The sequence below is a fragment of the Mauremys reevesii genome, linkage group 19 (genome assembly GCF_016161935.1).
Source record: "Mauremys reevesii isolate NIE-2019 linkage group 19, ASM1616193v1, whole genome shotgun sequence".
Lineage (NCBI taxonomy): Eukaryota > Metazoa > Chordata > Testudines > Geoemydidae > Mauremys > Mauremys reevesii.
The window spans coordinates 19,526,528-19,552,996 of NC_052641.1; the positions used below are offsets into that span (position 1 = coordinate 19,526,528).

General features: G+C 41.6%; 1 protein-coding gene across 7 annotated transcripts; it reads left to right on the top strand.

Moving 5' to 3' along the window:
• Positions 1-8,108: 8,108 nt before the first annotated feature.
• Positions 8,109-25,210, top strand: PPP1R26 (protein phosphatase 1 regulatory subunit 26). Of its 7 annotated transcripts, none has more exons than XM_039506750.1 (7): positions 8,109-8,123; positions 9,826-9,963; positions 12,743-16,582; positions 19,422-19,505; positions 21,183-21,300; positions 22,531-22,632; positions 23,349-25,210. In XM_039506750.1, exons 3-6 carry the CDS (start codon positions 12,804-12,806, stop codon positions 22,621-22,623), a joined length of 4,074 nt encoding a protein of 1,357 aa, XP_039362684.1. In that variant the 5' UTR covers positions 8,109-8,123; positions 9,826-9,963; positions 12,743-12,803; the 3' UTR covers positions 22,624-22,632; positions 23,349-25,210. The 7 variants fall into 7 exon arrangements, with proteins under 7 accessions (XP_039362684.1, XP_039362683.1, XP_039362685.1 ...); XM_039506749.1 differs by lacking the exon at positions 8,109-8,123 and adding an exon at positions 8,725-8,860; XM_039506751.1 differs by lacking the exons at positions 8,109-8,123; positions 21,183-21,300 and adding an exon at positions 8,725-8,860.
• The last annotated feature ends 1,259 nt before the right edge of the window (positions 25,211-26,469 follow it).

A 26,469-nucleotide genomic window follows, 5' to 3' on the forward strand; every position in this document is an offset into this window, starting at 1 on the left:
TGTGAGTAGTGCCCTGAAAGGGAGTTACTCCTCCTTATGTCAGGTGTGTTTGGCCCACAAAGTGCCATGTCACCTGTACAGATGGACAAAAATGTTTTCTATAACAAACGATGTAAATTGCCTTTTACAGATGATGTATTTTTGAAGAGACGTTTTTAAAGCTATGATCAGTGAGATGCACCCTCTGAGCTAGCCCAGCTGTGTGCCGCACAGAAAAGAGAGTTGAAACAAAGGTGATTTGTGCCACTTTTGCAGCTTCCCGACCCTGGGGCTGGTTGGGAGCCAGTTCGGACCCAAGAGTAATCAGAGCAGCCTCTACAGCAGGAGTCGGCAACCTTTCAGAAGCAGTGGGCCGAGTCTTCATTTATTCACTCTAATTTAAGGTTTCGCAGGCCACTAATACATTTTAACATTTTTAGAAGGTCTCTTTCTATAAGTCTATAATATAGAACTAAACTATTGTTGTATGTAAAGTAAATAAGATTTTTAAAATGTTTAAGAAGCTTCATTTAAAATTAAATTAAAATGCAGAGCCCCCCGGACGGGTAGCCAGGACCTGGGCAGTGTGAGTGCCACTGAAAATCAGCTCGCGTGCCGCCTTCGGCACCTGTGCCATAGGTTGCCTACCCTGGGCCCTGATCTATAGTCTCACCCGGATCTTTAGGGCCCCAGCAGCCAGGCATGGCCAGAGTGCAATGGCCCTGTGGCCCTGCCCCCTTTACGCCAGGCATAGAACAGATTCATCAGCTCTGCACAACCCAGAAATTCCCCTTATCCTGGAGAAATTCTCAGGATGCTAGTTAAGCTGCCTTTACAGTCCGTTTCTGCCTCCAGGTGCTGTAGAAAGCTTAAAGATGTGGCCTGAGATGTAAAATAGAAATGAATCATGTAAAGTACATGCAATGAAAGGGCAGAAATCTCTGATCCACACTCTGGAGCCTCCACCTACATCCCAGTCTGTAAACCAAGGTCCGTGAAATGGAAGTTGTCCCAGAGCAGAGTCTGAAGTGGGCATTAACAGGAGCAAATGGAGCCCATAAAGAAGGTGCCAGTGACTGGCACAAGTCATGGTTTGGTGGCTGATTAAGCCCCATCACCTCTGGAGCTTCTTTTTAGCAGATGGAATCCAAATGTCCCTGTGTGGGGAAAAAAACTCTGTGTCCATTTAGAGTGTACCCTGTACTGTAGACATGTCATATTAATCTTGATATCAGCTCACATTGCTACTAATAGGACTGGAAGATGATCTCTTGAGATGACTTTTCATGCTGTCTGCGGCTCTATGGGAAATTTCAGAAACCAGATATTGTCTATGATGATAAAAGTCTGACACCTAGTGGTCACATCCAATAGTGTAACAAAAATAGAAATTGGCCAGCTATTCAGTTATGGGGGAAAAAAACTTATAGCATTTATTAGGAATGAAACCAGGAGGAGTCCACAGAAATTTAAGAGACATCTGTGGAAATTACTCTAATAATCTAGTCTGTTAGTCTATAAGGTGCCACAGGACTCTTTGTTGCTCTAATAATCTACAGAAAATTAGATACTTTCCATGTTTTTTAAACCTCCAACAGAATTTATAACAGGATTATTTATATATGTGTGTATATGGAAGGAAAGAAAAAAAGAAAACCTTCTGATAGTTTTTTAACCTATTTATAGCATATACTTATTCTCTACTGATTTCTATAGATAGGTCAAAATACAAAACTTGTCTATAATGGTAACAAGAAACAGAAGAGGTTGCAACCAAATCTTTTGGCATTAAATTTTATTCCTAGGTTTTACTCTAATTCCAGGTGTGCAGGCTGCTAGCACCAATATAGGGAAGTCTGAAAACAATACCTGACTGCCCCATACAAATTCTGGGTCCAATCTTGGGAGGTGCTGAATGGATCCTGAAGCATTAAAAGTAATAATTTTCCTTTGGATATATTTAGTAAGTACCATGTGACTCTATTTTATTTTAAGTGGTATGTAAGGGCCATTGATATTGATTGACCCCTTTGTTGCAGTCGCAGCAAAGGTGCCAAGGATGAATTGGGCCATGATGACTAAGAGTGGAAAGTCAGTGAAGCTATGCCAATTTCACCAGCTGAGGACCTGCCCTCAATTCCCCTTCTCCTCCTACAGGTGGGCCTTCCAGGTCAGCACTGAGGCACTCTGGGATAGAAGCTCACACTACCTCTGCTCCTGCTGTCTCTCTCCTGCGAGTAAATGGAGACTTTCAGTTTCCAAGGTTGTTCGCTGGCAGCTTTCACCAACAGTGAATTCACTCTTTAGAAAATTAGATGTGTCTCTTATAACCTCGAGGCCCCAGATGTATCCCTTTGACATTCGTTAAATAACAACTTAACTTTGCAATCAGTGATATCAGGGCTGCCCAGAGGATTCAGGGGGCCTGGGGCAAAGCAATTTCGAGGGCCCCTTCCATAAAAAAAAGTTGCAATACTATAAAATACTATATTCTCATGGGGGCCTGGGGCAAATTGCCCCACTTGCCCCCCCACACCCCGTCGGGCGGCCCTGGGTGATATTACTCCCCGACCCGATCGTTCTCCATCTAGTCTGCTGAGTATAACCGGGTGGAAGGGATTGAACAATGTTTCAGAATGAGAAGGTGCAAGTGGGCATTATTTGGGGGTCTTGTCACTTCAACCCCCAAAATTACAGTGTTTATAACAATCCTGGAGAATTGATGCAGTTCTTTGTTTGCTGCCAGTTGATGTCCCCTGAAATTCAGAGCAGTGGGTTGTGCTTCCCACATTAGTGGGAAGCAAGCTAGAGCCACAAACAAGTTTTGCAACAAAACTAGGGGGAACATCTCTTCTGGGTTTCACCATAAAGCCAAAACTTGCTCCGGTTTTGCTGCAACGTTTCCTGTGTCTCATGAACCTTGGTTGACAGCCATGCAAGCCTACAGCCTCAAGTTCTGAGTAAACCCAGGGGTCAGTTATAGCTTCCACTTGGAACCATACAAAACCATAGAATTTTATATCATTTCCACCCCAAAACTCAATGACCTGGGCTGGATTTCACTTTTTTAAGATTTGGTTGAACCTGAAATTCAAAGCAAAACTCAGAGAATGTAAACCTACCAGGACCCAGGAAAAAATAGTTCACACAAACCCCACAGACTAAGATCGCCAAGTTTCACTCTGCTCTAGAGACAGCTATATGCTTGTGCATTGCACAGTATAGGAACCCCTAATGGTCTGAATGAAACAGGAGCACGGTAGAAGTGTGTGGTGTTTTAACAAGGGTCATTATGAGAAATATAATAGGTAACCTGTGGCTCCATGTCCAAACATCAGGAGAAACTGCCAAGCGATTCTTTTTTCGTGTCTTTTCAGCCTTGTCCTTTTCTGTCTGGAAAAAAAAAAAGCCATTTCCAATACTCCAGGCTCAACCCTGGATAATCCATATACAGAAGCAGCTTTAGCATTTAATGCATAACCACATATAAGGAAAGCTCCCTGCAACGAGCTGCAAATGAAATAGTCAGATCCTGCAGTCAGGAGAATGTTGTATTTTGAAAACACTGACATTTTCATTCTGGTAATTTTAATAAGGGTGCCAATTAGTGCTAATCAGTTTTGTCATCTGTCCCCAAGGGAACTGGGCTGAGACCACTGGCTTCATTTTCACATACATTTATTTATCAGAAAGACAAATGACCCCTAAGGGGACCTCAGGAAGTGGCTTGGTGAGTCTCTCAAGTCAAGGGATGTGCAATGTGGCAACTCACCCAGCAGAGTCGTAAAATCCTGCCACAGTTTTCCAGCTCTTGGTAACTGCAGAGTGCTGTCAGTCAACAAGTAGTTTCTATGCAGTTCCCAAGAAAAGGCGTGTGTACAAGAACACTGCTGCAATCATTTAGGTTTTTAATCTTTAAAAGTGTGTGTATATGCAAACTGAACTGGCACATTTCCAACGGGGTGCACAAACATTGAGTCCTTCCTCCTTTCTCACATGGCTTTGGAGGGAAGGATGTGTCATGCAGAGAGCATACCTTAGTCACCACTGAGCTACAGTCTCGGTGGTTAGGGATGAGAGAAGCTTATTAGAAGCTTTGTATGGGTGGGGTGGGGTTTTGTAGAAGGTGCCTTTTAAAAAGCTTGTTCAGCCAAGCAATCTCTGAATTTAAAAGCACATTATATATGTCAAAAGAAACACTGACTGAACATTCAGCGAGTTTTATTTCCCCCGTTTCAGCTACCGTATGGGTAGGAGGAAGTTAAAATGGGAGGCTGAAACCATACATGCCAGCCTGAGTTGGCATCTCATCAGATTTTGCAAACAAAGCAGGGTTGGGGCTGGTCAGTAGTTAGTTGGGGATGTCTAAGGAAACGTCGGGAAGTGGAGTTAGTTTCCCAGGAAATGGCATTCTTCTCTCTGAATCAGTATTGAAATAATATCCCTGTTCTCCGGAAGTGCCCTCTTTTGGGTGAAATAGAGAACCAATGTCTTGTCCTCACATGGGTTCCAGTTCTCCTCTGCCCACACCCAGTTTAGACATTTGCATGCTGCAAAGTGAGTGCAAAGGTGTGTGCTAATGCTACTAGATCACAACTGGAGCATTTTACACCAACATTCGAATGGTGCAAAGACTAAACAAGGTGCAGGGCAACAGCAAATTGGACCAGTGGTCATTAAAGTTCCAGTGGCACTTTTTGCAAGAGTAGGAGCCATAAGCCTTCGTGTCCTAACCAAATTCTGTTATATCGTACTTAGCTAAACCTCCCATCCAATTTCAGTTATACTTTCTATCCTAAACTCTATTGTGTCATTGCAATATGCTGTCAGACAGCTGACACGTTTCATCCCAAGGTGGCAGCAATTCAGTTGTGGTCATGCAATCTCTATCCAAAATGCATAGCATGCATTGTAATATTTGAATAAAAAAGGTTAGAGAAAATGAATGTGTGACATCATTATTAAGAGGAGTAGGGTCTGATTCTGACCTCATTTACATTAGTGTAAATCAACAGCAACTCTCCTGAAGTTAATGGAGTAACGCTGGTGTACAAAAGGTGGAACAGAGGAGAATCAGGGCCATTGTGTCAGGCTAGCGTTGTGCAGCAGATTGACGGCACGGCCACTAGATGTCACTCCTTTTTAAGATTGTGATTGAAAATTTTAGATTTTTTCTCATTGTCATGTACTTGAGGAGGGCTGGGGTGTCTGTAAAATTTGCAGCATTTCCTGCATTCACGGTAGATCTTCTCTGTGTGCTTTTGGTAACAAGCATCCCAAATATTGCATGTTTCATCAGATGAATTTCTAGTGAATGCTAATTGTTATGAAGCATCATACAAACATTTATGCTCTGTGAAATTAAGTTTATTGGAAAATAAATCAAGGTGGCATGTTGGCCCTTTCATCTATGGGAAACTAAAGAGAACTGACATACATTTGGAGATATTATTAACTGGAGCGTCATAGGCGAGACACAGGAGATAACTCTCCTGCTCTACTCAGCACTGGTGGGGCCTCAGCTGGACTATTGTGTCCAGTTTGGGAATGATGTGGACAATTTAGAGAGAGTCCACGGGAGAGCAACCAACATGATAAAAATTCTAGAAAACTTCACCTATGAGGAAAGGTTTAAAAAATGGGGCATGTTTAGTCTTGGGAAAAGAAGACTGAGGAGGGACCAGATAGTCTTCAAATATGTTAAGGGAGGTTATAAAGACGACGGTGATCAGTTGTTCTCCATGTCCACTGAATGTAGCACCAGAAGTAATGGGCTTAATCTGCAGCAAGGGAGATTTAGGTTAGATAGAAGGCAATCTTTCTAACTGTAAGGAAAATTAAGTACTGAAATAGGTTACCCAAGGGAGGTTGTGGAACCCCAATATTGGGTGTCTTTAAGAACAAGTTAGGCAAACGCCTGTCAGTGATAGCCTAGGTATATTGGTCCTGCCACTGCATTGGGAGGTGGGGAGAGGCGCTCTCAAGGTCCCTTCCAACCTTACATTTCTGTGATATACAAACTGAAGGTGACTTTAATATTCTTTACATGAACTTTGAAATTGGCTTCTCATAAAAGAGTTGCTGGGCTTTTTGATCATGAAGGCCCCAATGAGGCAAAGCTCTTAAGTATGTACATAACTGTAAGTATGTGAGTGGCTGTACTGAAGTTGTGTTGGATCAGGGACTTAACAGAAGTTCTTGCTCTCTTCTGAAAAGTGTTACAGCTGCTGTTCCATTCTATAGTATCTGAACAGCAACAAACACTCTAGAATTGCCTTCTCATTAATCCTGAGGATATATCTCCCTATTCCTTTGTTCATAGAGGTTTCTAGATGCAGCGATTAGAAACTAAGCCAAATTCTTTGCTGAGCCAACCCAGGAAGCTTTAAGCCACCTTTGAACCCTCCTGATTCAAAGTTTCTCCAGCCACAAAAACAGCTTCCAGCATAACTGTTGCTTTCTCCTCCTCAGTGCTGCTTGTGGCACAAGTCAGAATGTCTATAACAGTATGTGCTATGCCCGGTCTCCTCTGACTCCCTGGTTCTACCCTCAACATGCCTCCTACACCAGGGTTTACTGCAGACAGGAGCAAGTATAGGGAGCAGAATCTCTTTTTGAGTTTTGTGCTTGTTTGGGGGTTGTTTGGTTTTAAGGATTTTTTTCCCCTGGACCAAGCGGTTTATATTACACTCCCAAGGGTCCATTAGAGTGAATTGTTTTTTGTTACCTTTGTATGCTACATTTTTCCTGGTCTTGGTAATAACATCGGTGTATAAATGCACTGCACTGTGTGGGCCCAATCTTGCACATTTAAAACAGGTGAGTAGTCCTGTTGGACAACTCGGGTGAGTAAAGTTATATATGTGCATCAGTATTTGCAAGATTGGGACTTTAAGCCCTGATCTTGAGATGAGTTCCACACAGGTGACTCTAGGGCCCAATCTTGTAAAGACTTATGTATGTGCTTATCTTTAAACATGGCAGTAGCCTGGGACTACTCACCTGTGTAAGTATTTGCAGGTTGGAGGAGTGTCTTTTTTTTTTTATTATTATTTTATTGCAAAATATCCATTATATATATTTTTTGTTCTAAAGCATATTTTCTCTATTTCATTTTCATCTGGTGTTGAAAGACATGTTAGGTTTTAACTCTTTCCAATCTAAAAATGTTATGTAAATTTACATTAGTAGAAAATGTTACCTATTTGTTCAAGGAATATTCCATTATTTCTCTCTCTCTTTCTTGCTCTAATGCAGAGTGCAAACTACAGTTTAGCTTTTGTTGGTTCCTTTGTACACCTCCACCTCTTATCTTCTTCAAACTGAATGTCCCTTTGCCCTTTTCTAGGCCTGCATAACAATGCAGGACCTAAAATGAACAGAGTAAAAAGGGCTATAAATATAACCCTGAAACAGCACTGTCACTGCAACAATAGTTTTCTTTCATGGCTAAGAAAAAGGAACTGATAGTCCTCTTTATGAACTGTCTGTTACTAGAAGGAGTGGTATTTCTGTCCGGGTGTTTCAGCGAGTTAAATAGGAGATGGCAGATGGTGTGGAGAAGACTCAGAGATAGCCACAGAGCTAGATGGGAAGTATAGCTTGAGCTAAAGGTCTTTGTTAAGTGCAGGGAGAGACAGACATGGCTGGGAAAATGGAAGAACTTAAAACACGCACTGCCTGGTGATTCTTTGCCTACATAAAGACACCACTGACGGAGACACGTGCAAATTTTGAACATGGGATCTTTAGATCAAGCCTGAGCCTCTTACTGCTTGAGCTATACATATGTGTATAAAGACTGGCACTCGTGAATTCACCAAGTCCCAATATAATACCTACTGATGTGTCAGTAGAAAGACGCCTGCTAACTTCAATGGGCTTTGGATCAGGCCCCAAATGCATTAACCAAGTTGAATTGATGTTAACTCTTAAAAAAAAAAAAGTTTACTTTTTTGAGAGGCAATTTGTTTCTATGGACACAAGCAGCATTTAGGGGTCTGTGACTGTCCAGAGATTAGCCCCACAACTGAGGTGCTGGTGTTCATACAACCACTGCAACTTGGGGTGCTGCCCTGCTGAAGCACGCCTAGAGGAGACCTGCTAACATCCCCAACATGGGTCACCTGCAGCGACGGGGCCAGGTAGCAGCAACGTGCAGGGAACCTCGGGGGCCACATGCAGAGAAGCCGGTTAGCCACAGAAAAGACACATTAAGTCCTGCAGCCGAGAGACTTCACTTCAGGCTCTGGGACTTGGAGCCGGGGTTTTTCAGAAGGGCTCACACCACCCACCGGAGCGGGGAGCCGCAGGTTTTCACGGGGACTCCCCTCCCGTTTCGGGACCCAAATATGGGGCCAGATTCTGCACCTCTCTAGGTCGCTCTTCTGAAACTCGGCTCCCCGCTGCCTAAACAAAGGATGCCGCAGCCTGTGCTGCTCTAAGGCACAGGGGGCCGGGAGGTTCCGGAACCGAGGATGGGGGGCAGAGATTAAAGAGACGGAGCCGGTTCCACACGCCCCCCCCCCCTTGGCCTCGTGTAGCACAAGGACCCCCCCCCCAGCAATTCGCCATCTGCAGCCCCGGCTCCCGTGCAGGCTCCGCGGGGGCCATGCACCCGCCCGCCTGCCGGCGCTGCCCCCCAGCCGGGGCCCGGCCCCTACCCCCGCTCCGGCCCGCGCGGGCCAGGCCGCCGCCGCCTCCCCCGGCGGAGCCCTGCGGCGCATGCCCCCCGCTCCCCGGGGGCAGGGGAGGAAGCGCCGCCCGGCGCCCGCCCCTGCACCAGCTCGGCGGGCAGCGGCCGGAGCAGGCGGGAGCCGCGCCCCGGGGCCCACGCCGCGGCCCGCTCCCCCAGCGCCCCCACCCCGGGGCCCGGCGGCAGGTGAGCGGCCAGCGCGGCGGGGAGGCGCCGCGGCAGCCGCCGAGGCCCCGGCCGGGCAGCGGAACCGCCAGGACCAAGGCGGCGGGAGCCGTTGCCAGGCGGAGCCGAGGGGCCAGGCCCGGGGCAGCCTCCGCTCTGGGCGGCGGGGCGAGGCCAAGGGCGGTTGGGGGCCGGGGTCGGTTAAGGCCCGGGCTCCTGGGGGGAGGGGTGGGATCGCGGAGCGGGGTCCTTAGGGGTACGGGGCGGGTGACAGGCTGCGAGCCCGGGGTGGGGGGGGACTCTCTGGCGGTAACAAGGCAGGGTCCCTGTCGTGATGGGCTGAGGGGTGGGGTCCCTGGGGTGTGCAGGGCTGGGATCCCAGGAGCGGGGTCCTTGGGGGTATGGGGCTGGGATATGGGGGGTGGGGTACTGGGGGGGCTCGCTGAGGGGGTCACAGGCTGGGAACCCAGGAAGGGGGCTGAGACCCCAGGGAGTGACAAGGCAGGGTCTCTGGGGGTGATGGGGTGGGGTCGAGGGCTCCCTGGGGGTCATGGGCTGGGATCCCGGGAGCGGGGTCCTTGGGGGTAAGGGGCTGGGATATGGGGGGGGGTCACAGGCTGGGAACCTGGGAGTGACATGCTGAGATCCCAGGGAGTGACAAGGCAGGGTTCCTGGGGTGATGGGCTGGGGTCCTGGAGGTGGGATCCCTGGGGTGTGCAGGGCTGGGAGGTCGAGGGCTCCCTGGGGGTGACAGGCTGGGATCCCTGAGGTTGGGCTGGGGGGAGGGGTCCCTAGGGATGGCAGCCTAGGGTGTGTCTGGAAGGGACTGGAGATTGTGGCCCAGGAGGATGCAGGTGGTGATGTTTGAGCAGAGAAGCCAAGGGCTGGTTGGGAGTGTTTCTGGGTTGGGGTTCCAGAGGGGTGTGAAGGCAGAGGCCAGTGTGAGGTTAGCTGAGGAAGACCAATGCTTTGATGTCTCCTGATAGGGGAATCTCCTTCAGGAAGGCAAAACTCAGTGTGCCTGGCCATTCTTGGGCATTGAAGGTACCGTGGCACTGTTTGTGGGCCATCTACTTTGCAGTGATCGGACTCTTCAGCTGCTGTTCTCAAATCCTTTTGCCGAGGTGGGTTGCTATCACTGTGTCCATTTACAGCAAGTTACTGAAGGTTGTGTGGCAAATCAGTGGCACAGCTCTGAAGAGAACTGTGTCCTCTTCAGGTCCACATCCAACCAGCAAGAGTCAGGATACTAACTTTAATGTCCTGGCCAAACTCCACTTGGATAACTAAATTCTACCTCCTCGAATGTCTGTGCTTGTATTTGGGTGCAGTATCCCTCACTTGCTGTCTTAAATTACTGTGGTACATTACTGTCTAACATTAAATAGCTGCTACGTAACTCCTTAGAAGTGGCTGCATTTCAAGACTCGGTGACGTGATAGCTGTGTATACTCTCTGTAAAGTACTTTGGGATCCTTTGTCCATAAAGATGCTGAATGTGGTTATTATAGGTAGTCTATTGTTTTAATTTAGTTGTGTGCAATTAAGTTCCAGCAGCCGCTATTAAATGATTGGCAGTGGCCCACCGACGTTATGGGTGGATAACATGACACAAAAAAATTAAACCCAATCCCCTGTGGATAGCTGTGAATTTTCAGTATGCCAACAATCCCATGTTGTTCAGATAATGAAAACATCCGCTATTCTGGAAAGAAAGAGGTTAATAGGGAAAAAATAGTGATGTGTACAGAGCCAAAAGCTTAAACGTATTGAATGCATTACCCAACGTTCTGATTCTCTCGCTCTCTTAATTCATATCTCTCATAACATGCTTATTTAACTTACCACCCATGCTTGAAAGCTTCTGGGTTTTTTTATGAAGTATACTGTAAATTATACCACAGAAAACTTGGAAACTATTTAATCATCCACAGTCTTTACCAGTGACCCTCTCAGTACATGTTGCAAGTAAAGTCTTCTAGGCTGCTGCTAAGTAATGACCACCTAGCTAGGTCACCAGTTCACCTGTGGTTCCTAATTGTTTGACACTTGAAAGGTCAAAGATACTTGTATTTTATTAGAATGTGCATACTAGGGGTAAACCCTTAACTGTTTTTTTTTGTTTGGTTTTTTTTTTACTTGAGTATAGAGAGAATTTATAATCGCATGTGTCAGATTGCTCTGGGCACCAACCAAATGGAAGAACATTCTTAATCAATACCCTTAAAAATTAAATTATATAACAAGAGCAATGCTCTAAAACTAATTATCATGGGGGAGGAAATCAAGAATCGATATTTAGAGCCAAAGGCTTGAGCAAGAATGTTTTATGCCAGAACATTGTGGCAGGGAGCCAAAGGATGAAGGAGCAGCAAAAGCATTAGCTCCACCGGACTTTCCGGGATGGGAAATCATGTAAGGTAGATCAGGGGTGATTCTGCCTAGACTGATGGGATTTGAACAATGACCTAGGCTGCTTTTAAAATGGTGTTAAAGTTCACCCCTGCCTCTAGATCAAAGAACAAGTTTGACAAAAGTAACCACATATAGTACACTTGTAATGCTTTTTTCATTCTTGGTGCTCCAAGTGCCTGATAAAAGTAAGCAAGCATCATTTCCCCCCACATTTTTAATACCCACTTGTCTGTAACAAAAACATGAGAGAGGTAAGAAAAAGTTAATATGTTTTGTTTTAAAAATTCTAGAGCTATACTAATTCTTAAAGAAAATATACTGCCACAAATTAAATTGTTGCAAAAAACATCTTTCTGAATGCTCCGTCTAGAGAAAAGTTAGATTGGAAGAAATTCAAAGACAGAAGCTTGGTTTTATAGTTTCTATACAGTACAATGCCATGCAGTGATTGAGACCCAATATGTTTGTGGGGATGATTGTGTGTCAGAGTTGTAGAATGTCTCCACTGCAGCAGTGTTTTGACAGAACACGGGGGTTGATAGGAGTATGCGTTGAGCTAACAAAATTAGGTCTTGATGCTGCAAACTGGTGCCTGCAGTCAGAATCCTGTGCCTATGTGGAGTCCCATGCAAGATTGTAAGGTCTTTGGAGATGAAGTCTATTTTACACTGGGTGGCTATACAGTACTTAAGAGAGTGGGCCCCTACTGTAATATAAAGAATAATTCATAATCTTCTTACCACTTTTACTGGCTATTGAAGATTTGTATTTATAGAAGGGCCTTGATCCCACAGTGAAGTCATATTGCTGAATGTATAACATTGCAGTCACTCAGTGGAAATATAGTCATAAATAATTTTGCTGCACAACCAAATAGACAGTGAAACCTAGTTATGGATGGAGAAAATTATTTAAACACAATAATGATAGTCAAGAAAATACAAACAGACATTAGTAGAATATTTTGCAGTTTTCCCCCCCAGTCTGCTCCAGTTAAAAAGACCTTTTTAATTTTTTCTTTTGTCCCCAAACTCTTTATAGAATTAATAAAATGATGCACCTCCATATAAAGAGCCCTCTTTACCCATCCCTAAAATGCAGCTACAGCTCACCTTGACAACTTTTTATAGCCCGCAGCATTTTAGAATTAGAATCAAAGAATACTATGTTCAAAGTGCAGGGAGAGTTTTAGGTAAGCAGGGTGTAATTACCTGGATTGGACTATAGCTAGAGCCAGAGTTCCAGGGGATCTTTAATAACCGCAAATGGTCAGCACCTCAGTTTTATCTCCTCTTTAAATGGTACAAGTAATAGATTTCCCATTTAAATGATATTGAGGAGCAACTTCTGTGACTAGCTGATGTAACAAGACTACTGGACATTAGTAACATATGAGTTGTATCACAGAGTATCACGTGGAAATCTAAGTGGTGTGTTTATATATTTTATTTTATATACATTAAATGAGTGTTTTTTCTTTTCCCTTAGGATGGACGAGAGACCAACCTGAAAAACAGTTCTTTTGTGGACTTCGTCATTGCCTGCTAGAATGTTTCTTATGAATGCCTCTCCTTTGATAGCTCTGCAGACAAAATGGGAATCCTTTGGACAATCAAGGAGTTGTAGATACCCTGTTTGCTTCTCTGAATCTGAAGAGGATGTTACTAGAGCATCTGTAAGTGCAAAAGTTCAGATGATCATAAACAACCTGCAAAGTCAAGAGTCTTCCCTGGGTATGAACAATGATTATGATTGTATTACACAGAAAAAACGAAAGGGAGAAAAAAGGGGTAACAGACTTGCATCTAGTACCCGGGTGCTACAACAGCACACTAAATATTCCAAGCGTGGTTGCCCTGCTGATTCTGATGGCACAGAAGCGGAAGACAGTTCAGAGTTTGGGACCCTCCTGTTGGATTCCGATAGTGATGATTCTGTTGATCGAGACATAGAGGAAGCCATTCAAGAGTACTTGAAAAAGAAAAGCAAGAGTATCCAGCCATTGCCAAGCAATGCAGAGTGTTCAGATAGAACAGATGTAGACAGGAGGGTCAAAAGGGAACTCTCACAGAATAAGGTGACTAGTAATCTACTCCCTATGAAATTTAAAGCTGAAATGGTGACTGAAGGCTTCATTTCTGACCATGTGGGAATTTGTGAAAAGCTACGGTCTGCTTCACCTCTGAGCATCAGTAGTGATGACTCTTTTGAACAGAGCATACATGCTGAAATTGTACAGTTCTTGAATGAAAAGAAACAGCAAGAAACTAATAAGTGTGTAATTGTGGAGGATAAAAACCTAGAACAGAGAGAAACTCAAGTGAAATCTATGTTTAAATATAACAAAGAATCAGATAACAAAGCAAATCGCAGTACTTTAAAGCAAGGATGCAAAGCACTCCTCTTAAGGCACCAGCCCAAACTAAGGAAGACCAGTGCACAATCTAAATGTTTGAAGTCTAAAATCAGTGAAGAGCCTAGTGACTTCAGTAAAGCAAACCAGGCACATTTTAAAATGACTGCTACTAGCCAACCCTGGGTTGTCGAGCAAAATAGAGAAAGTGAAGGCAAGAGACATTTCTGCAAAACCGAAGGAGAACAAATAATTGAAAGCACACACTTATCTGATTCAAGTAGTGATGATGGTATCGAAGAAGCCATTCAGCTTTATCAGCTGGAGAAAATCAAGAAAGAGGTAAATCCTACAACAGACTTCCAAAAAGGTGTGGCAGACATTTCTGCAAGCTTAACAATTAGCTCAACAAAATGTGCATTGGCAGAAGACCATAAAAAAACCTTAAGCAGCAAAAGGAGGGAGATGAGTACAAAATCTACACAATTTAAAGGCACTGGCAATGAATTTAACAAACTGTTTAAGCCGTTGAAAAAAGCCAGAAGTTGTGCATCTCCAGTAAACAAAATTGCCAAATGTGAGCTCACGTTGCAGGCTTCTTGCAGAGCAGACACATCCGCAGAACTGATGTGTGCGGAAGCCATCCTTGACATTTCCAAAACAATCATGCCACCCCAAATGGGAAGTGAGGACAAATCATTTGCAGCAAACCCTTTCTTCTATCCCCAAAGCATGCCTTCCTCCCACTGTGAAAGTGACAGCAGCCCTGTAGACAGCGATGATAGCATAGAGCAAGAAATCAGGGCTTTTTTGGCTCTCAAGGCACAGTCAGAAAATCTTGTAACAAAACCTGATAATTTGTCCCACTCTGTCCAAAGGCCCTTGTCTTCTGAGCGTAACAGTGTAACTGGCGGCCTTGAACCTTCCCTCCCCAAAACACTGAATCTATCATTGAGTCGTAAGAGGAGACTTAAAGGAGAAAGCAAAGTAGCAAAACAGAGCATAGACAATAAAACAGAAGGGATGGAGATGGGGTGTACCCATGCGGGTTATGGTAATAGCGCCAAAATGCTAGTTTTGCAAGATGGGAGTGGCCTGAGCTGTCATAGAAAAGCCTGTGAAGCTGGAAGGTCTGGTAACAAAGAAACAAGTCAGCAGCTGATCTCTACAGAATTCACTGGGCTTGTTGACAAGCACGTAGCAAACAGCCTGATGCAGGGTCAGAGTAACACAAGAGAACTGATAAAAAATACAGTCCAGGCTCAAGAGAGAGATGGTACAGATGACAAGAGCAGTTCTCTGGACAGTGATGAAGATCTTGATAGCGCTATCAAAGACCTCTTAAGGTCCAAGAGGAAACTAAAGAAAAAGTCCAAAGACCAAAAAATCCAATGCAAGAAGAAAGTCAGATTTGGTGACACAGAAACCCAGCTTTTGGATGAACTCAGTAGCCTCCAGCAAAAGGACTGGAAATGCAAAAGTCCTATTCTGCTAAAAAGCTGCCTCTCAAAATCACGTAAAGATACTAAGGAAAATGCAGTTAGAAGCCCCCAGAACAATGTCAATGGCAGGCTCTCAAAGGGAAGATCAGAAAGCATAAAGGACTTACCATTTGCTTTGCAGTTTAAAAAAGAATGTAAACCTAAACCAGTTTGCAACCAGAATAACTTGGAGTCAGCTAAAATTAAAAGATGTTCTTTGACTGCCACTTCAGCAACAGATGACAGCAGCTCTGTGGATAGCGACGACAGCATCGAACAAGAAATTAGGAAATTTTTGGCAGAAAAGGCTAAAGACTCTGCAAACAGTATGGAAATACGGAGGGATAACTTAACTGCTGACTCATTGAGAGTTACCAAACCACGTGCAAATAAAGGAAAAACAAAGCATCAGCTAATCGAAAATGAGACTAACATGTTATCGGGTCAGAGTAAAAAAACTAAAAAGGTATCTCAGCAAATAGATGAATTGAAAAGTTCTCGGAGAACTGTAGGAGAAAGTGCAATAATGCATGATGGTGAGAAAAGTGCATCCTACGCAGAGAACGTGTACCTCCATACTACTCTGGAGTTGAAGGCTGAGCAAGGGACAGTATGGACTAAAGGTTTAGCTGCTGGTCCTTTGTCTGTAAAAGGAAATCCATTAAGTAAAAAGAGTACTATAGACCCTAACCCGAAAAGCCTTTCATCTACACACAGCAAAGGTGATGGGTGTAAATTGCAAAATTACTTTAATGCTAAGTCTAATTCCAAAAAAAATAGCACCTTTCAGTTAAAAATTTCAAGCAAATTTATAGCTGGTCTAAAGTATGCTCGCGATAGAAAGAAATCTGTGCTTTTAAACAAAAGGCAAAATGTAGAACTTCCACTTCCCCATAGCAGCACATTAAGGACTGAGGTAACTCTCCCGAATATTTGTGCACTTGAACAAAAAAGTGGAGCACTGGTGCAAAATGGGGACCTTGGTGGAGAGGGAAAGACAGGAATAAAAGAAGCAAATTTTACTCAGAGCCTCATAGTAGAGGAGACAAGTCTCCATATAACAGAAACCTGTGAAAAACTGGAGGCTGCTCCTTTGCATGTTAAAACTGAAGCAGATGATTACAGAAAGGATAACACTTTGGGAGACAAACAGATGTATTGCAGCTCAGATTCAAATCCAGATCCCCAATTGCAGGAACCCAACATGGCAGCAGTAAATGATGACAGCGTTAGCGTAGGAACATTTATTTTTGAGAGCCAAAACACATACATTAAGGAAGAGGAAGGAGAGAGCCAGCAAGACAGCAGCAGGCAGGAAGAAATTAATGTACCCAACTCTAGTTTGGAAGGTAAAATGTTAGCCCAGCAAAGTAGGGAAGCTGATCGTAAAGAGGACCATGTTCAGGAAACTTTAGACAGAAGTTCGGCAGAATTTAGTGACATAGCTGTAGAGGCATGTACAAGTTCCCTGGTGAAAAGCGAGGTGTCAGATTTGTAAGTACTTTTTTTTTTATAACAACATTCAGTCTTTTTAGAAAATACCTATCATTGTAAATACCTTGATAAAAGTTGAGAGTAAAAGGAGGAAGATGGAAGATACTGATCTATATCATGTGTACACTAATGTGAAAAATCCTATTTAACAGGTGTATCATGGATAAATGTTTAATTTTTTTTTGTAGAATTTTGTAAATGATTTAAAGTGCTTTAAGGAAATATTTTTATAATGATTTTTAGGGCATGCATTACTACAGAATGCTGTATTTAACATGTCATTGTCCTAGATAAGAAGATAGCATGACTAATTATACTTTAAATTATATGGTGCATCAAAACATACATATTTTGAAAGTGAACCCATTTGTGTCCACAGTGTATTGGCCAGTTGCTAAGAGATCTTAGAAAACAGCAGCAGCTGATTAGGAATATTACAGATCTTGAAGCACATTCTCTGACATTTCATGGAATTGGAACTATTTTAGAACAGCCGCATGAAGCTATTTTCCACTTGGGTCCCCATCTTGAAATTAGAACTGCTCTGCTGGACTACTGTAACTAACACAGGCCCACTGAACTCAATGTAGCTCCATGCAGATGCAAAGGTCTGTCCCTATAGATTCAACTGCAAGTTCAGGAACATGGTGTGGAGCAGTCTTTTAAGGGCTTCCAGCTTCAACTCTGGGACTGCTGAGTCCTTTTTATCTTCCAAACATTCTGATAACCTCCTGTAAGCAGATGCTTCAAAGCACAATTGCAGTTCAGTACAGTGAAGCAGCTTTTTGCTTCTATATGTTTATTCGAACAACATTATTTCAGTGGATTGCACTAGATCTACATGCTGCTGAAGTATCCAAGGCCAAAATAATTCCATAGGCATTCTTTAATCCCATTTTGATGCCCTACAAATACATGATGAGTTTTGGCCTTCAAAATTAACTTTATGTTGCATTGGAGTGTCTTGTGTTTAGTTTTTAACAATAGTTTCTATAAGATGCATCTCTGCAAAAATTTGATCTTTCTACTGTTTTGTGCAATAGAGCAAACTTAGGCTTGCTACAGTAAACACTTCCTTAAAAGCTTTGGCTGGCAAATATTTAGTTTGAGTGAGATCCTAGGGTATTTTCAGTGTCCCTACTCCATTCACCCCTCACACCCCTATTCCATCCACTGATGTTGGAATAAGAGCATCCCCACACATAGACTTGCACTGAAATAACTAAACTATGTGAATTAAAACTGATTTCATTATTTCAGTTTCAGTTTGTGTGTAGTGAAGCCCTTCAAGTCAGTCTGTATCTTTTGTATCAGCAGTGTGATTTGGCATTTCTGTAATAATCTGGTCTTCTTAAATGGCTAACCTCTTCCAAATCTCTATCTACCACCCATCTATTTCTTATTTCAACAGCCTGCCTGAGGCTGGCCTTAATTTCCCAGAATAGAGCAAAAGCAGTCAAGAATGCATCCAGTATTGCATTTCATCCCCCTATGTGCTCTGATCTCGCAGAGAATTGACAGGCTATGGCATAGAATAGTGTAGTACTAGTAATGTTGTTATAAAAAAAGAAACAATGACCTTTATGTCTAGACATCTTTTGTGTGCTTTATACTGTTGTGCAGTTACACTTAAAAAATATTTTAATAGTGGTCGTCTGGCATCTTACTGCCTGACCACATTTGATTTTTAGGTTAAATATTACATCAGGTCACTACAAATTTTAATTTAGTAATAGTACACCTGGAAAAAAAGTTGTATTCTAAGCCCCCAAAACTGCAATCAGTCTGCACAGGCATAAGGTTCTGCCTGCCTGAATCTGATTGCAGGACTGGGGTCTTTAGTTTGAAATTGGGATGCAAGCTGGTATTTTAAAATAGCAGTTTTCCAAATATATTGCTTTAATAAGATTAAGCTATAATTATTTTTAATGATGGAAGCACTATATACCCTGTCTATATAAATTAGGCTGAGTGTTTCCTCAATTAAAATTTCAGTAAACCAACATTGAGATTTTAAAAGGGTCTCATTCCCCAACTGATGTGCATGAGGTTGAAACCTTCCTTGATGTACTAATTCACTTTCAGTTAAGATGCAGTTCATTGTAACTTGTGCTTTAAACTAATCTAATTTTTAAAGAGCACTTTTTTAAAAATTGAGAAACTTGATTTGTATATAAGAAATGGTGTGAATTCATAAGTTTATAACATTTAATAAATTGGGTTCTGATCATGAACCATGAAACCAGCAAGATTTCAAGTGGTTTGTATCAACATCCTGTGTCGAAAGACTGATTCAAAATGAAATCTTTCTTTCCCTGCCCATTGTTTTTTTAAATGCAAGGTTGTCGAGAACCACTGCCTGCAGTTTTTGTGACTCGGGTCAGATGGATAAAAAAAAGATTTACTCCGGCTTCCCTTGAAAACCATGGCAAAATTCCCATTGACTTAACTGGGAGCAAGAACAGGGTCCCTAAACACTCATCTGCTCCTGCTGCTTATTGTCTCCTCCCACTTCTGTACACATCTTATCTGAAATCATAATTCTGTGGCTATGACACCAGGAGTCTGGTTTCCAGTGGGAAGAAGAAGCAGGAACAGATTTTAAAAGATCTTGGTTTTATGCAGATATTCCTAGTAACAATAAAGAGAATGAGTGGAGAACCTACAAAGCTATAAGAAGTGTGACTAGAATGTAGTTCGGAGAATTTCATAAGTGATGTTAAAAAAAGGGGTCTATAAATCTAGAAGTTCTAATGGCTCCCAATTGCACTGAGAGCTGGGTTGCCGGATGCTCCAGCGCTGCAAGGGAAGTAATAGTCGGCACCTTTTTTCCCCTAAGCTTGTGGACAAGGAGTGGGATCTTTCCTCAGCTTGCCGTAGCAGCTTCTGAAGACTGCTTTGCAGGAGTGGGAGGTAGGCAGAGGTAAGCAGGAGATAATGGGATTGGAGGTGGAAAGCATTTGTAGAGACTTCGCTAAGGAACTTGGGCACCACCAACCCCCACCTTCCAGGATCAGCGCTCACTCTTACCCAGCACCACTTCTCTAGTATCCAGGACCAGCATACACTCTTTACAGCACCCAGGACCAGTGCTGAGGATTGGAGGCAGTGAGGATGGTTGTCTGCCTGCACTGGTAGAGAAGGAGGTGAATGGTTTCCTGCTTACACTGGGGTGTGGATGGCTGGGGTTTGAGACTGTTTTGGGAGGAAGGTAGTTGGAGATTAAAGATCTGCATGTGGCAGAAGCTTGTCTATTGTGGCCTGAGGTTGCATTTTGGTATGTGACCCAACCAGTCTTCCCTGATGTTTCTGTCACAATGTGTGCCTTACGGATACCTCCCTAGTTGCTTTGATGCTTCTCCTGAATTTTTCGAACTTCATCCCCTTAGAATTGTTCACTAGTTGGAAAAGCAAACTGTCCACAGGGAACTTTTTTCTAAACACTACACATCATCTTCAGTGTTGGCACCACAGCCATACCCAAGCTGTTGTGTCAGGTGTCTTCCCATGCTGTGTTTGCAGCAGCATCATTCTGGACACAAAAAGAACAGGAGTACTTGTGGCACCTTAAAGACTAACAAATTTATTTTAGCATGAGCTTTCGTGAGCTGCAGCTCACTTCTTCGGATGCATAGAATGGAACACACAGACAGGAGATATTTATACATACAGAGAACATGAAAAGGTGGAAGTATGCATACCAACAGGCAGAGTCTAATCAATTGAGATGAGCTATCCTCAGCAGGAGGAAAAAAAAAAACTTTTTGAAGTGATAATTAAGATGGCCCATAGAAGGTGTGAGGAGAACTTAACATAGGGAAATAGATTCAATTAGTGTAATGACCCAACCATTCCCAGTCTCTGGACACAGTTCTCATCAACCATTCACTTAGTCAAGAAAATAAATCCTGAGTTCTTGGAACAATAAACAATCAATATTAAACAAATAGAATAAAGGCTGCCCAGTCAAGGAATAATAGCATTACATTAACTGAGTCAGTGACCCTGTGAATTTATGTGGATTTAAGCTTCATCCAGAACCTGCTTTGGGATCACAAAAGAGATCTGCCTGACCCCTTCATACAAGGCAATGTCGTCTTAGGCACAATACCAGCATGGTTTGAGCTTCTGTTTTCTTTCTACTGAGGAATGCCTTATTGGTACTCATCAAAGAAGCCAATGATTGAAAAGGTATGGAGCTAAACTAGCCCTCTTGACCCAACGGTGACACCTCCAGGTGATGGTTGAAGGTGCACTGGCATGCCCCTGCAGTGCCTGTCCTGTAGTGACAGTGACTCCAAACTTCCTTGAGAGGTTGGTGTTATTCTTTTACTGTTCCATATTTCCTCAGCGGTAGACAAACTCAGATCTGAGCAGGTAAGTACAAAAGAAAATGACTTACTTTAAAATCATCCACTGTCTTATTTTAAAATGTAATTATTTGTGATTTTTAACTCTGTGCATAAATTCTGCTCATGTAGGTTTTAAGCAATTTAAAATATATATATTTTTGATGCCTAAAGCAGAAGTGATTATAATGCAGATCTGTTCCACTTTGCCTACTGATGCATATATATATTTTTTTTTTGTTATTTTCCAGTTCTTTAAGAACCTCTATTGATCCTGGATTGACAATACAACCTTATATAACTTTATCTCCAACACAGATATGTAAAAATCTTACTTTAAAAATCCAGAATGGAAGGAGAGAATTCCAGGTAGATTCTTTTTTTTTGAGTGCCTCATTTTTTAACCCTTGATGTCCCAAAGTTTAAAATATTTAAACACATTGAGGGCCTATTCGTTGCCATGGATCTTCTCTGGAGCTTATTAGATATACTTTATCTTATACTTAATGCTCCATTTAAATTGATCCTAGCAGGAATCATCAGTAGGGGCCTTTTTCTGGTTAGAATGGACCAGGCCATCGTTGTAGAAAAGTCTCCTCTTTACCTTACTTAATGCACAATTTTAAGAGCAGACTACACTGAAGCATTTATGCAGCGTGCAGACGCAAGAAGAGAGAACCATTGTTCATACACATATCCTAAATGCACAAGTCCTGTGTTGACCATGATATACATTGTATGTGGACTGGATAATCTGGAGGATTTGTAATAAGATAATTGAGGCTTTCACCTCTAGGTCAGCTGTGATTTTAAGTTGCTTGTATCTAACAATGGCCTAGTGACCTATGTGCAATGAATTTGACAAGTCTCAGTCCCATTCCCAGTGTACAGATGCCCCCATTAATAAAGCCACCACTTCAAATGGCATTAATTAGCGCCTTTCTTGGCAGTCTCAGTAGAGAGGTCAAGAATTAGATGGGACCATAGAGGTTCCTCCAGGTCAGGAAGAAAGTACATGTGTATGCCTGCACTGTCTGTTCTTTACCTGCTGTGCTACTAAACAGGATTACAGTCCCCAAAGCTGTCAATACAGCACTTTTCACCAGTACTCCATTCATCTACAACTGGTAAAGGTTAGGTGCTAGCTGTATTTCAGACTCTGATACAACACTGATGGGCTCATTAAAAATAACTAGGCAAAGAGATTTGTAATATTTGTCTGCTGGGGGTGGAGAGGGAATGAAGGGTTGACTTAAAATGTTTGGAACAAGTGTTTCCAGAGGCTGAAAAAATGTTATACTAGTAAATTCTGGATTAGTCACACTTAGAGAAAATGTAAATTTACATCTGACATCAACATCTTAGCTTAGTACTAAGCATATCAACAGCATCCCTGTGATACTCAAATATATTGTAAATTTTTTAGACTAAAACCTGTATAAATACCTAGAAAAAAATCAAATGTCCTAACACACTCCTTTAGCATGGGCAATTTTCTTCATAACCCTATGGAAAGACTTCCCCCCCTAAATCATGTTGGTATGTTTAATCTAGGAATGGTGGGGTTATTTGTTTTGCTTTGTGTTTTGGTGCTTTCAGAAAGTGTGCTGCATGTTTGAAGGCAAAAAGAAAGAAAAAAGAAAAGAAAAGAAGCCTGATTTGTTTCTCAGGGTCGAAAAGCAATGGAAATAACAAAACAATGTATGTACTGCACTTCACTATGACACCACCCGTAGTTTTAAAACTGTCTAATAGGCTTTCTGCAGGCAATTTTGTAGCTCATCTGCAGTTTAAAACAGCTCTTCAAGGCTTTTCCCACGACAGTTAGAAGTTTTACTAGTTAGCATGAATATTATCCAAATACCCTGGTCATGGTGATGTTTGATTCTAAAAATGATGGAATAATCACTTTGTTTCCTAAAAGGAGGGATAAGTTTAGTTGTGCATCTTGTATTATTTGATCTAAAAGGGGTGTGTGGGTGTGTTCCAGCTCTTTATAATGATACACAAATACAATTCAGTACAATATGACTTTATTTTGCATAGCATCTTTAATATAAACTGTATCCCCAAACATGCTACAAAGTTAAATTATGCAAGGCAGCCTGTTGTGGAAGATTGTGAGATAAACCATATGTAACAAAGTGAAGCATTCAGCTCAAATACCAAAACCAGGGAATTGGTTTAGGCATAACAGAAAAGATTTTTTATTTTTTTTAGGTGAGATTTTAAAAATTGTGGAGAAAGTATGTGGTAGAGAGAGATGGGCAGGTAAATGTGAGTAGTTTTTTTAAAAGAGACAGTCCTCCCTGTAAACGAATCTCATCGGTAGAAAAAGTGGATGGAATAGTAAAATTGTGTAAAATTGCCTGATCTGTTTGTTATTTATTCTGCACTGTGTTGATTTTGTATTTCAGGCAAAGAATTGGAAACAATGGAGGAAATGAAGACATGCCCTGAAGTTCTAGAAGAGAAGTGGTAAATGAGAAAGCAGAAGGCTGATTTTTTTTCTAAATTACTTCGGTTTTTCTTTGGAAGCCATATGATAGATATTGGAAATATAAAGCCTTTGGGTGAATTTCAGCCCTTGCTTTATTATACTTGTTCAACCCCGTTGACAGGTTATAAATGAAGGCAGAATTCTGCCAGGTATTTCTGTATTTGAGATCACCAATATTGTGTGGTGTAATAGTGGAACTACACCATCGACCTTCTCCAAAAGTCTTTGGGAACTACAATAGGTTTTAGATCAGGCACCATATATTTGTATTTGTTTATTCTATGTTCATGCCTTTATTAGACTTACTACTCAGTTTCATATTTCAGGTGTTTCATTATTGATCTTGTTAACTAGTAACAAAGTAACCTTGCCTTGCTTGTATTTTTGAAAACTTTGCCCTGTCATGCTTTATCAATTCAGTTTTATAAGACAGTATAAAAATGATCCATGTCAGAGTAAAGTTTTCTTAAGAAAATGTTATGAAAAATATAGGTTGCAGTATTACCTGAACACATCTCATCTAATATACCAAATATTATTTTCAGCCAGCTGCTGGCAATTTTTCATAGCTTTTATTTATATATTGCCAGTGTGTTGCACTGTTAAACTAGGATAGTGTCTCCTCCACAAACAAAGTTCTTGAGAACTATAAGTGGAAATACATGGCACAGTTAGAACTGCAATGGAGTGTGATTTATATAAAATGATGCCGTTTCATTGGTTGTATAACTGCATTTGTTGCAATAAAACTTTAGAAAATATTTATCTAGGATTCATTGCCCTTGTTTGAATAATTCATTAAGAAATTATAGTCTTGAGACAGGAAGGAATAACAAATGTTCTACAACAAATCAGTTAACAATACTATTTAAAGGGTTAATATCTTTGGGAAAACATGGATCTTGAGATATCCTGGTCAGATTCTAAACAACATAGAAACAAAGATTCAAAAATTCATTCATCGTTTAGTACCATGCAGTACATGAGCCAAGAGTTGAAAGGATCACTTGTGATTGAAGAAAAGCCTATTAAGTATATCTTTGTTGTAAGCTATGTTAACTGAACTATCACTTAATTATAAGTAACTATATGTTGACTGGAAGGGGTTCAGCAAGGATTTCTGCCTGAACACCTGAATATCATTTAACCATATTAAATGTGTGTTAATGGGTGTCTTTTTTTCTAATAAGTTTATTCTTGAAATTCTATAGTGATTTTTTCCAGTTCCTTGGTGAACCATGTTTGTGTTTCCTAGACAGAAGCTTTTGAAACTGTTGACAATGAAATTTCTTTAAAAATTTTGTATCTCCAAACCTAAATTTGAGGGTTTAGCTACTTGACAATCTCTCTCAAACAAATTTCCCTGATGACACCTTTTCTCAGCTTTATGAACACAATTCCACCTTAAAACTCTTAATTTTGTAGTTGCTTTGTCAGATCCTCATAGGAAATGTCCTGTTATCAAGCAAGGTAATTTTTTTTTCTTGCAGTGGGAAAAACATACTTTAACAGGACAAGATTTGACTTTTAAGGTTAATGTGTTGGAGCATTTTTGTTAATCTGCTACCGCTTACTGTACTGTAGGAATTATTTTACGGACAGTTTATCTACTTCTATTCTTCTATGCGGTATCAGCTCAAGTTATTGGTACCATTTAAACTACTGTTCCTTGTAGTAGACAAGAGTCCATGTCACAGAAGTCACCATTGTAACTGGTACAGATTGTGTTCAATAAATGTCTGTTCTGTATTTAAGAATAAAAACTGATGATTATTCATATCTGATGATGATGATATATTTCTACTCCAGCAGTAACTAAGTATGTTAAACAGCAGCTACTAAAGTTAGACATTTATAAATCAGTAGGTTCAGGTGACTTACATCCAAGAGTTTTGAAAGAGCTGGCCAACGAGCACTGTAGACCTTTAATGTTGATTGTCAGTAAGTCTTGGAACAGAGGGGAAGTTCCAGAAGAGTGGAAGAAAGCTAATGTTGTGCCAATATTTAAAAAGAGTAAATGGTATGACCTAGGTAATTATAGGTCTGTCAATCTGACATTGAACCCAGGAAACATAATACCGATACAGGACTTGATTAATAACAGATTAAAGGAGGGATTAATAAAAAATTAAAGTAGGGTAATATCAATGCCAATCAACCTGGATTTGTGGAAAACTAATTTGATATTTGATGAGACTGTAAGTTTGGTTGATAAAGGTAACAGTATTGATGTAATATACCTAGACTTCTGTGAGGTGCTTGACTTGATAATGGATGGTATTTTGATTTAAAAAACAAGAATGATATAAAATTAACAGGGAACACATTACATGGATTAAAATCTGGCTAACAGATAAGTCTCAAAATGTAATTGTAAATGAGGAAATCATCATTGAACGGTGTGCATTTCTAGTAGGCCCTGGCAGGGATTGGTTCTTGCCCCAGTAGTGTTTAATATTTTTGCAGATGATCTGGAAAAAAACATAAAACCATCACTCTCAACGTTTGCAGATGATACAAAAATTGGGTGAATGGTAAATAATGAAGAGGACAGGTCACAGGTACAGAGCGGTCTGGATCACTTGGTAAACTGGGCACAAACAGAAGGCATCTGAATACAGCTAAATGGAAATGTATACATCTGAGAACAGAGAACACAGGCCATATTTGCAGGATGAGACACACTGTCCTGGGAAGCAGTGATTGAAAATGGTCATTGTGGTGGATAATCAGCTGAATGTGAACTTTCAGTGCAAAATGGCTAATGTGAGGCTTAAACAGGGAATCTTGCGTGGGAGTAAAGATGCAATTTTACCTCTGTACTAGGTACTATTGCAGCCGCTGCTGAAATACTGTGTCCAGTTCCGGTGTCCACAGTTCAAGAAGGATGTTAACAAATTGGAGAGAGAAGAGCCATGAGAACAATTAAAGGGTTAGAAAATATGTTGTATAGTGATAGACCGCGAAAGCTCAATTTATTTATTTTAGCAGAGGGAGGATTAAGGGGTGATGTGATCACGGTCTAGAAGTACCTTCAT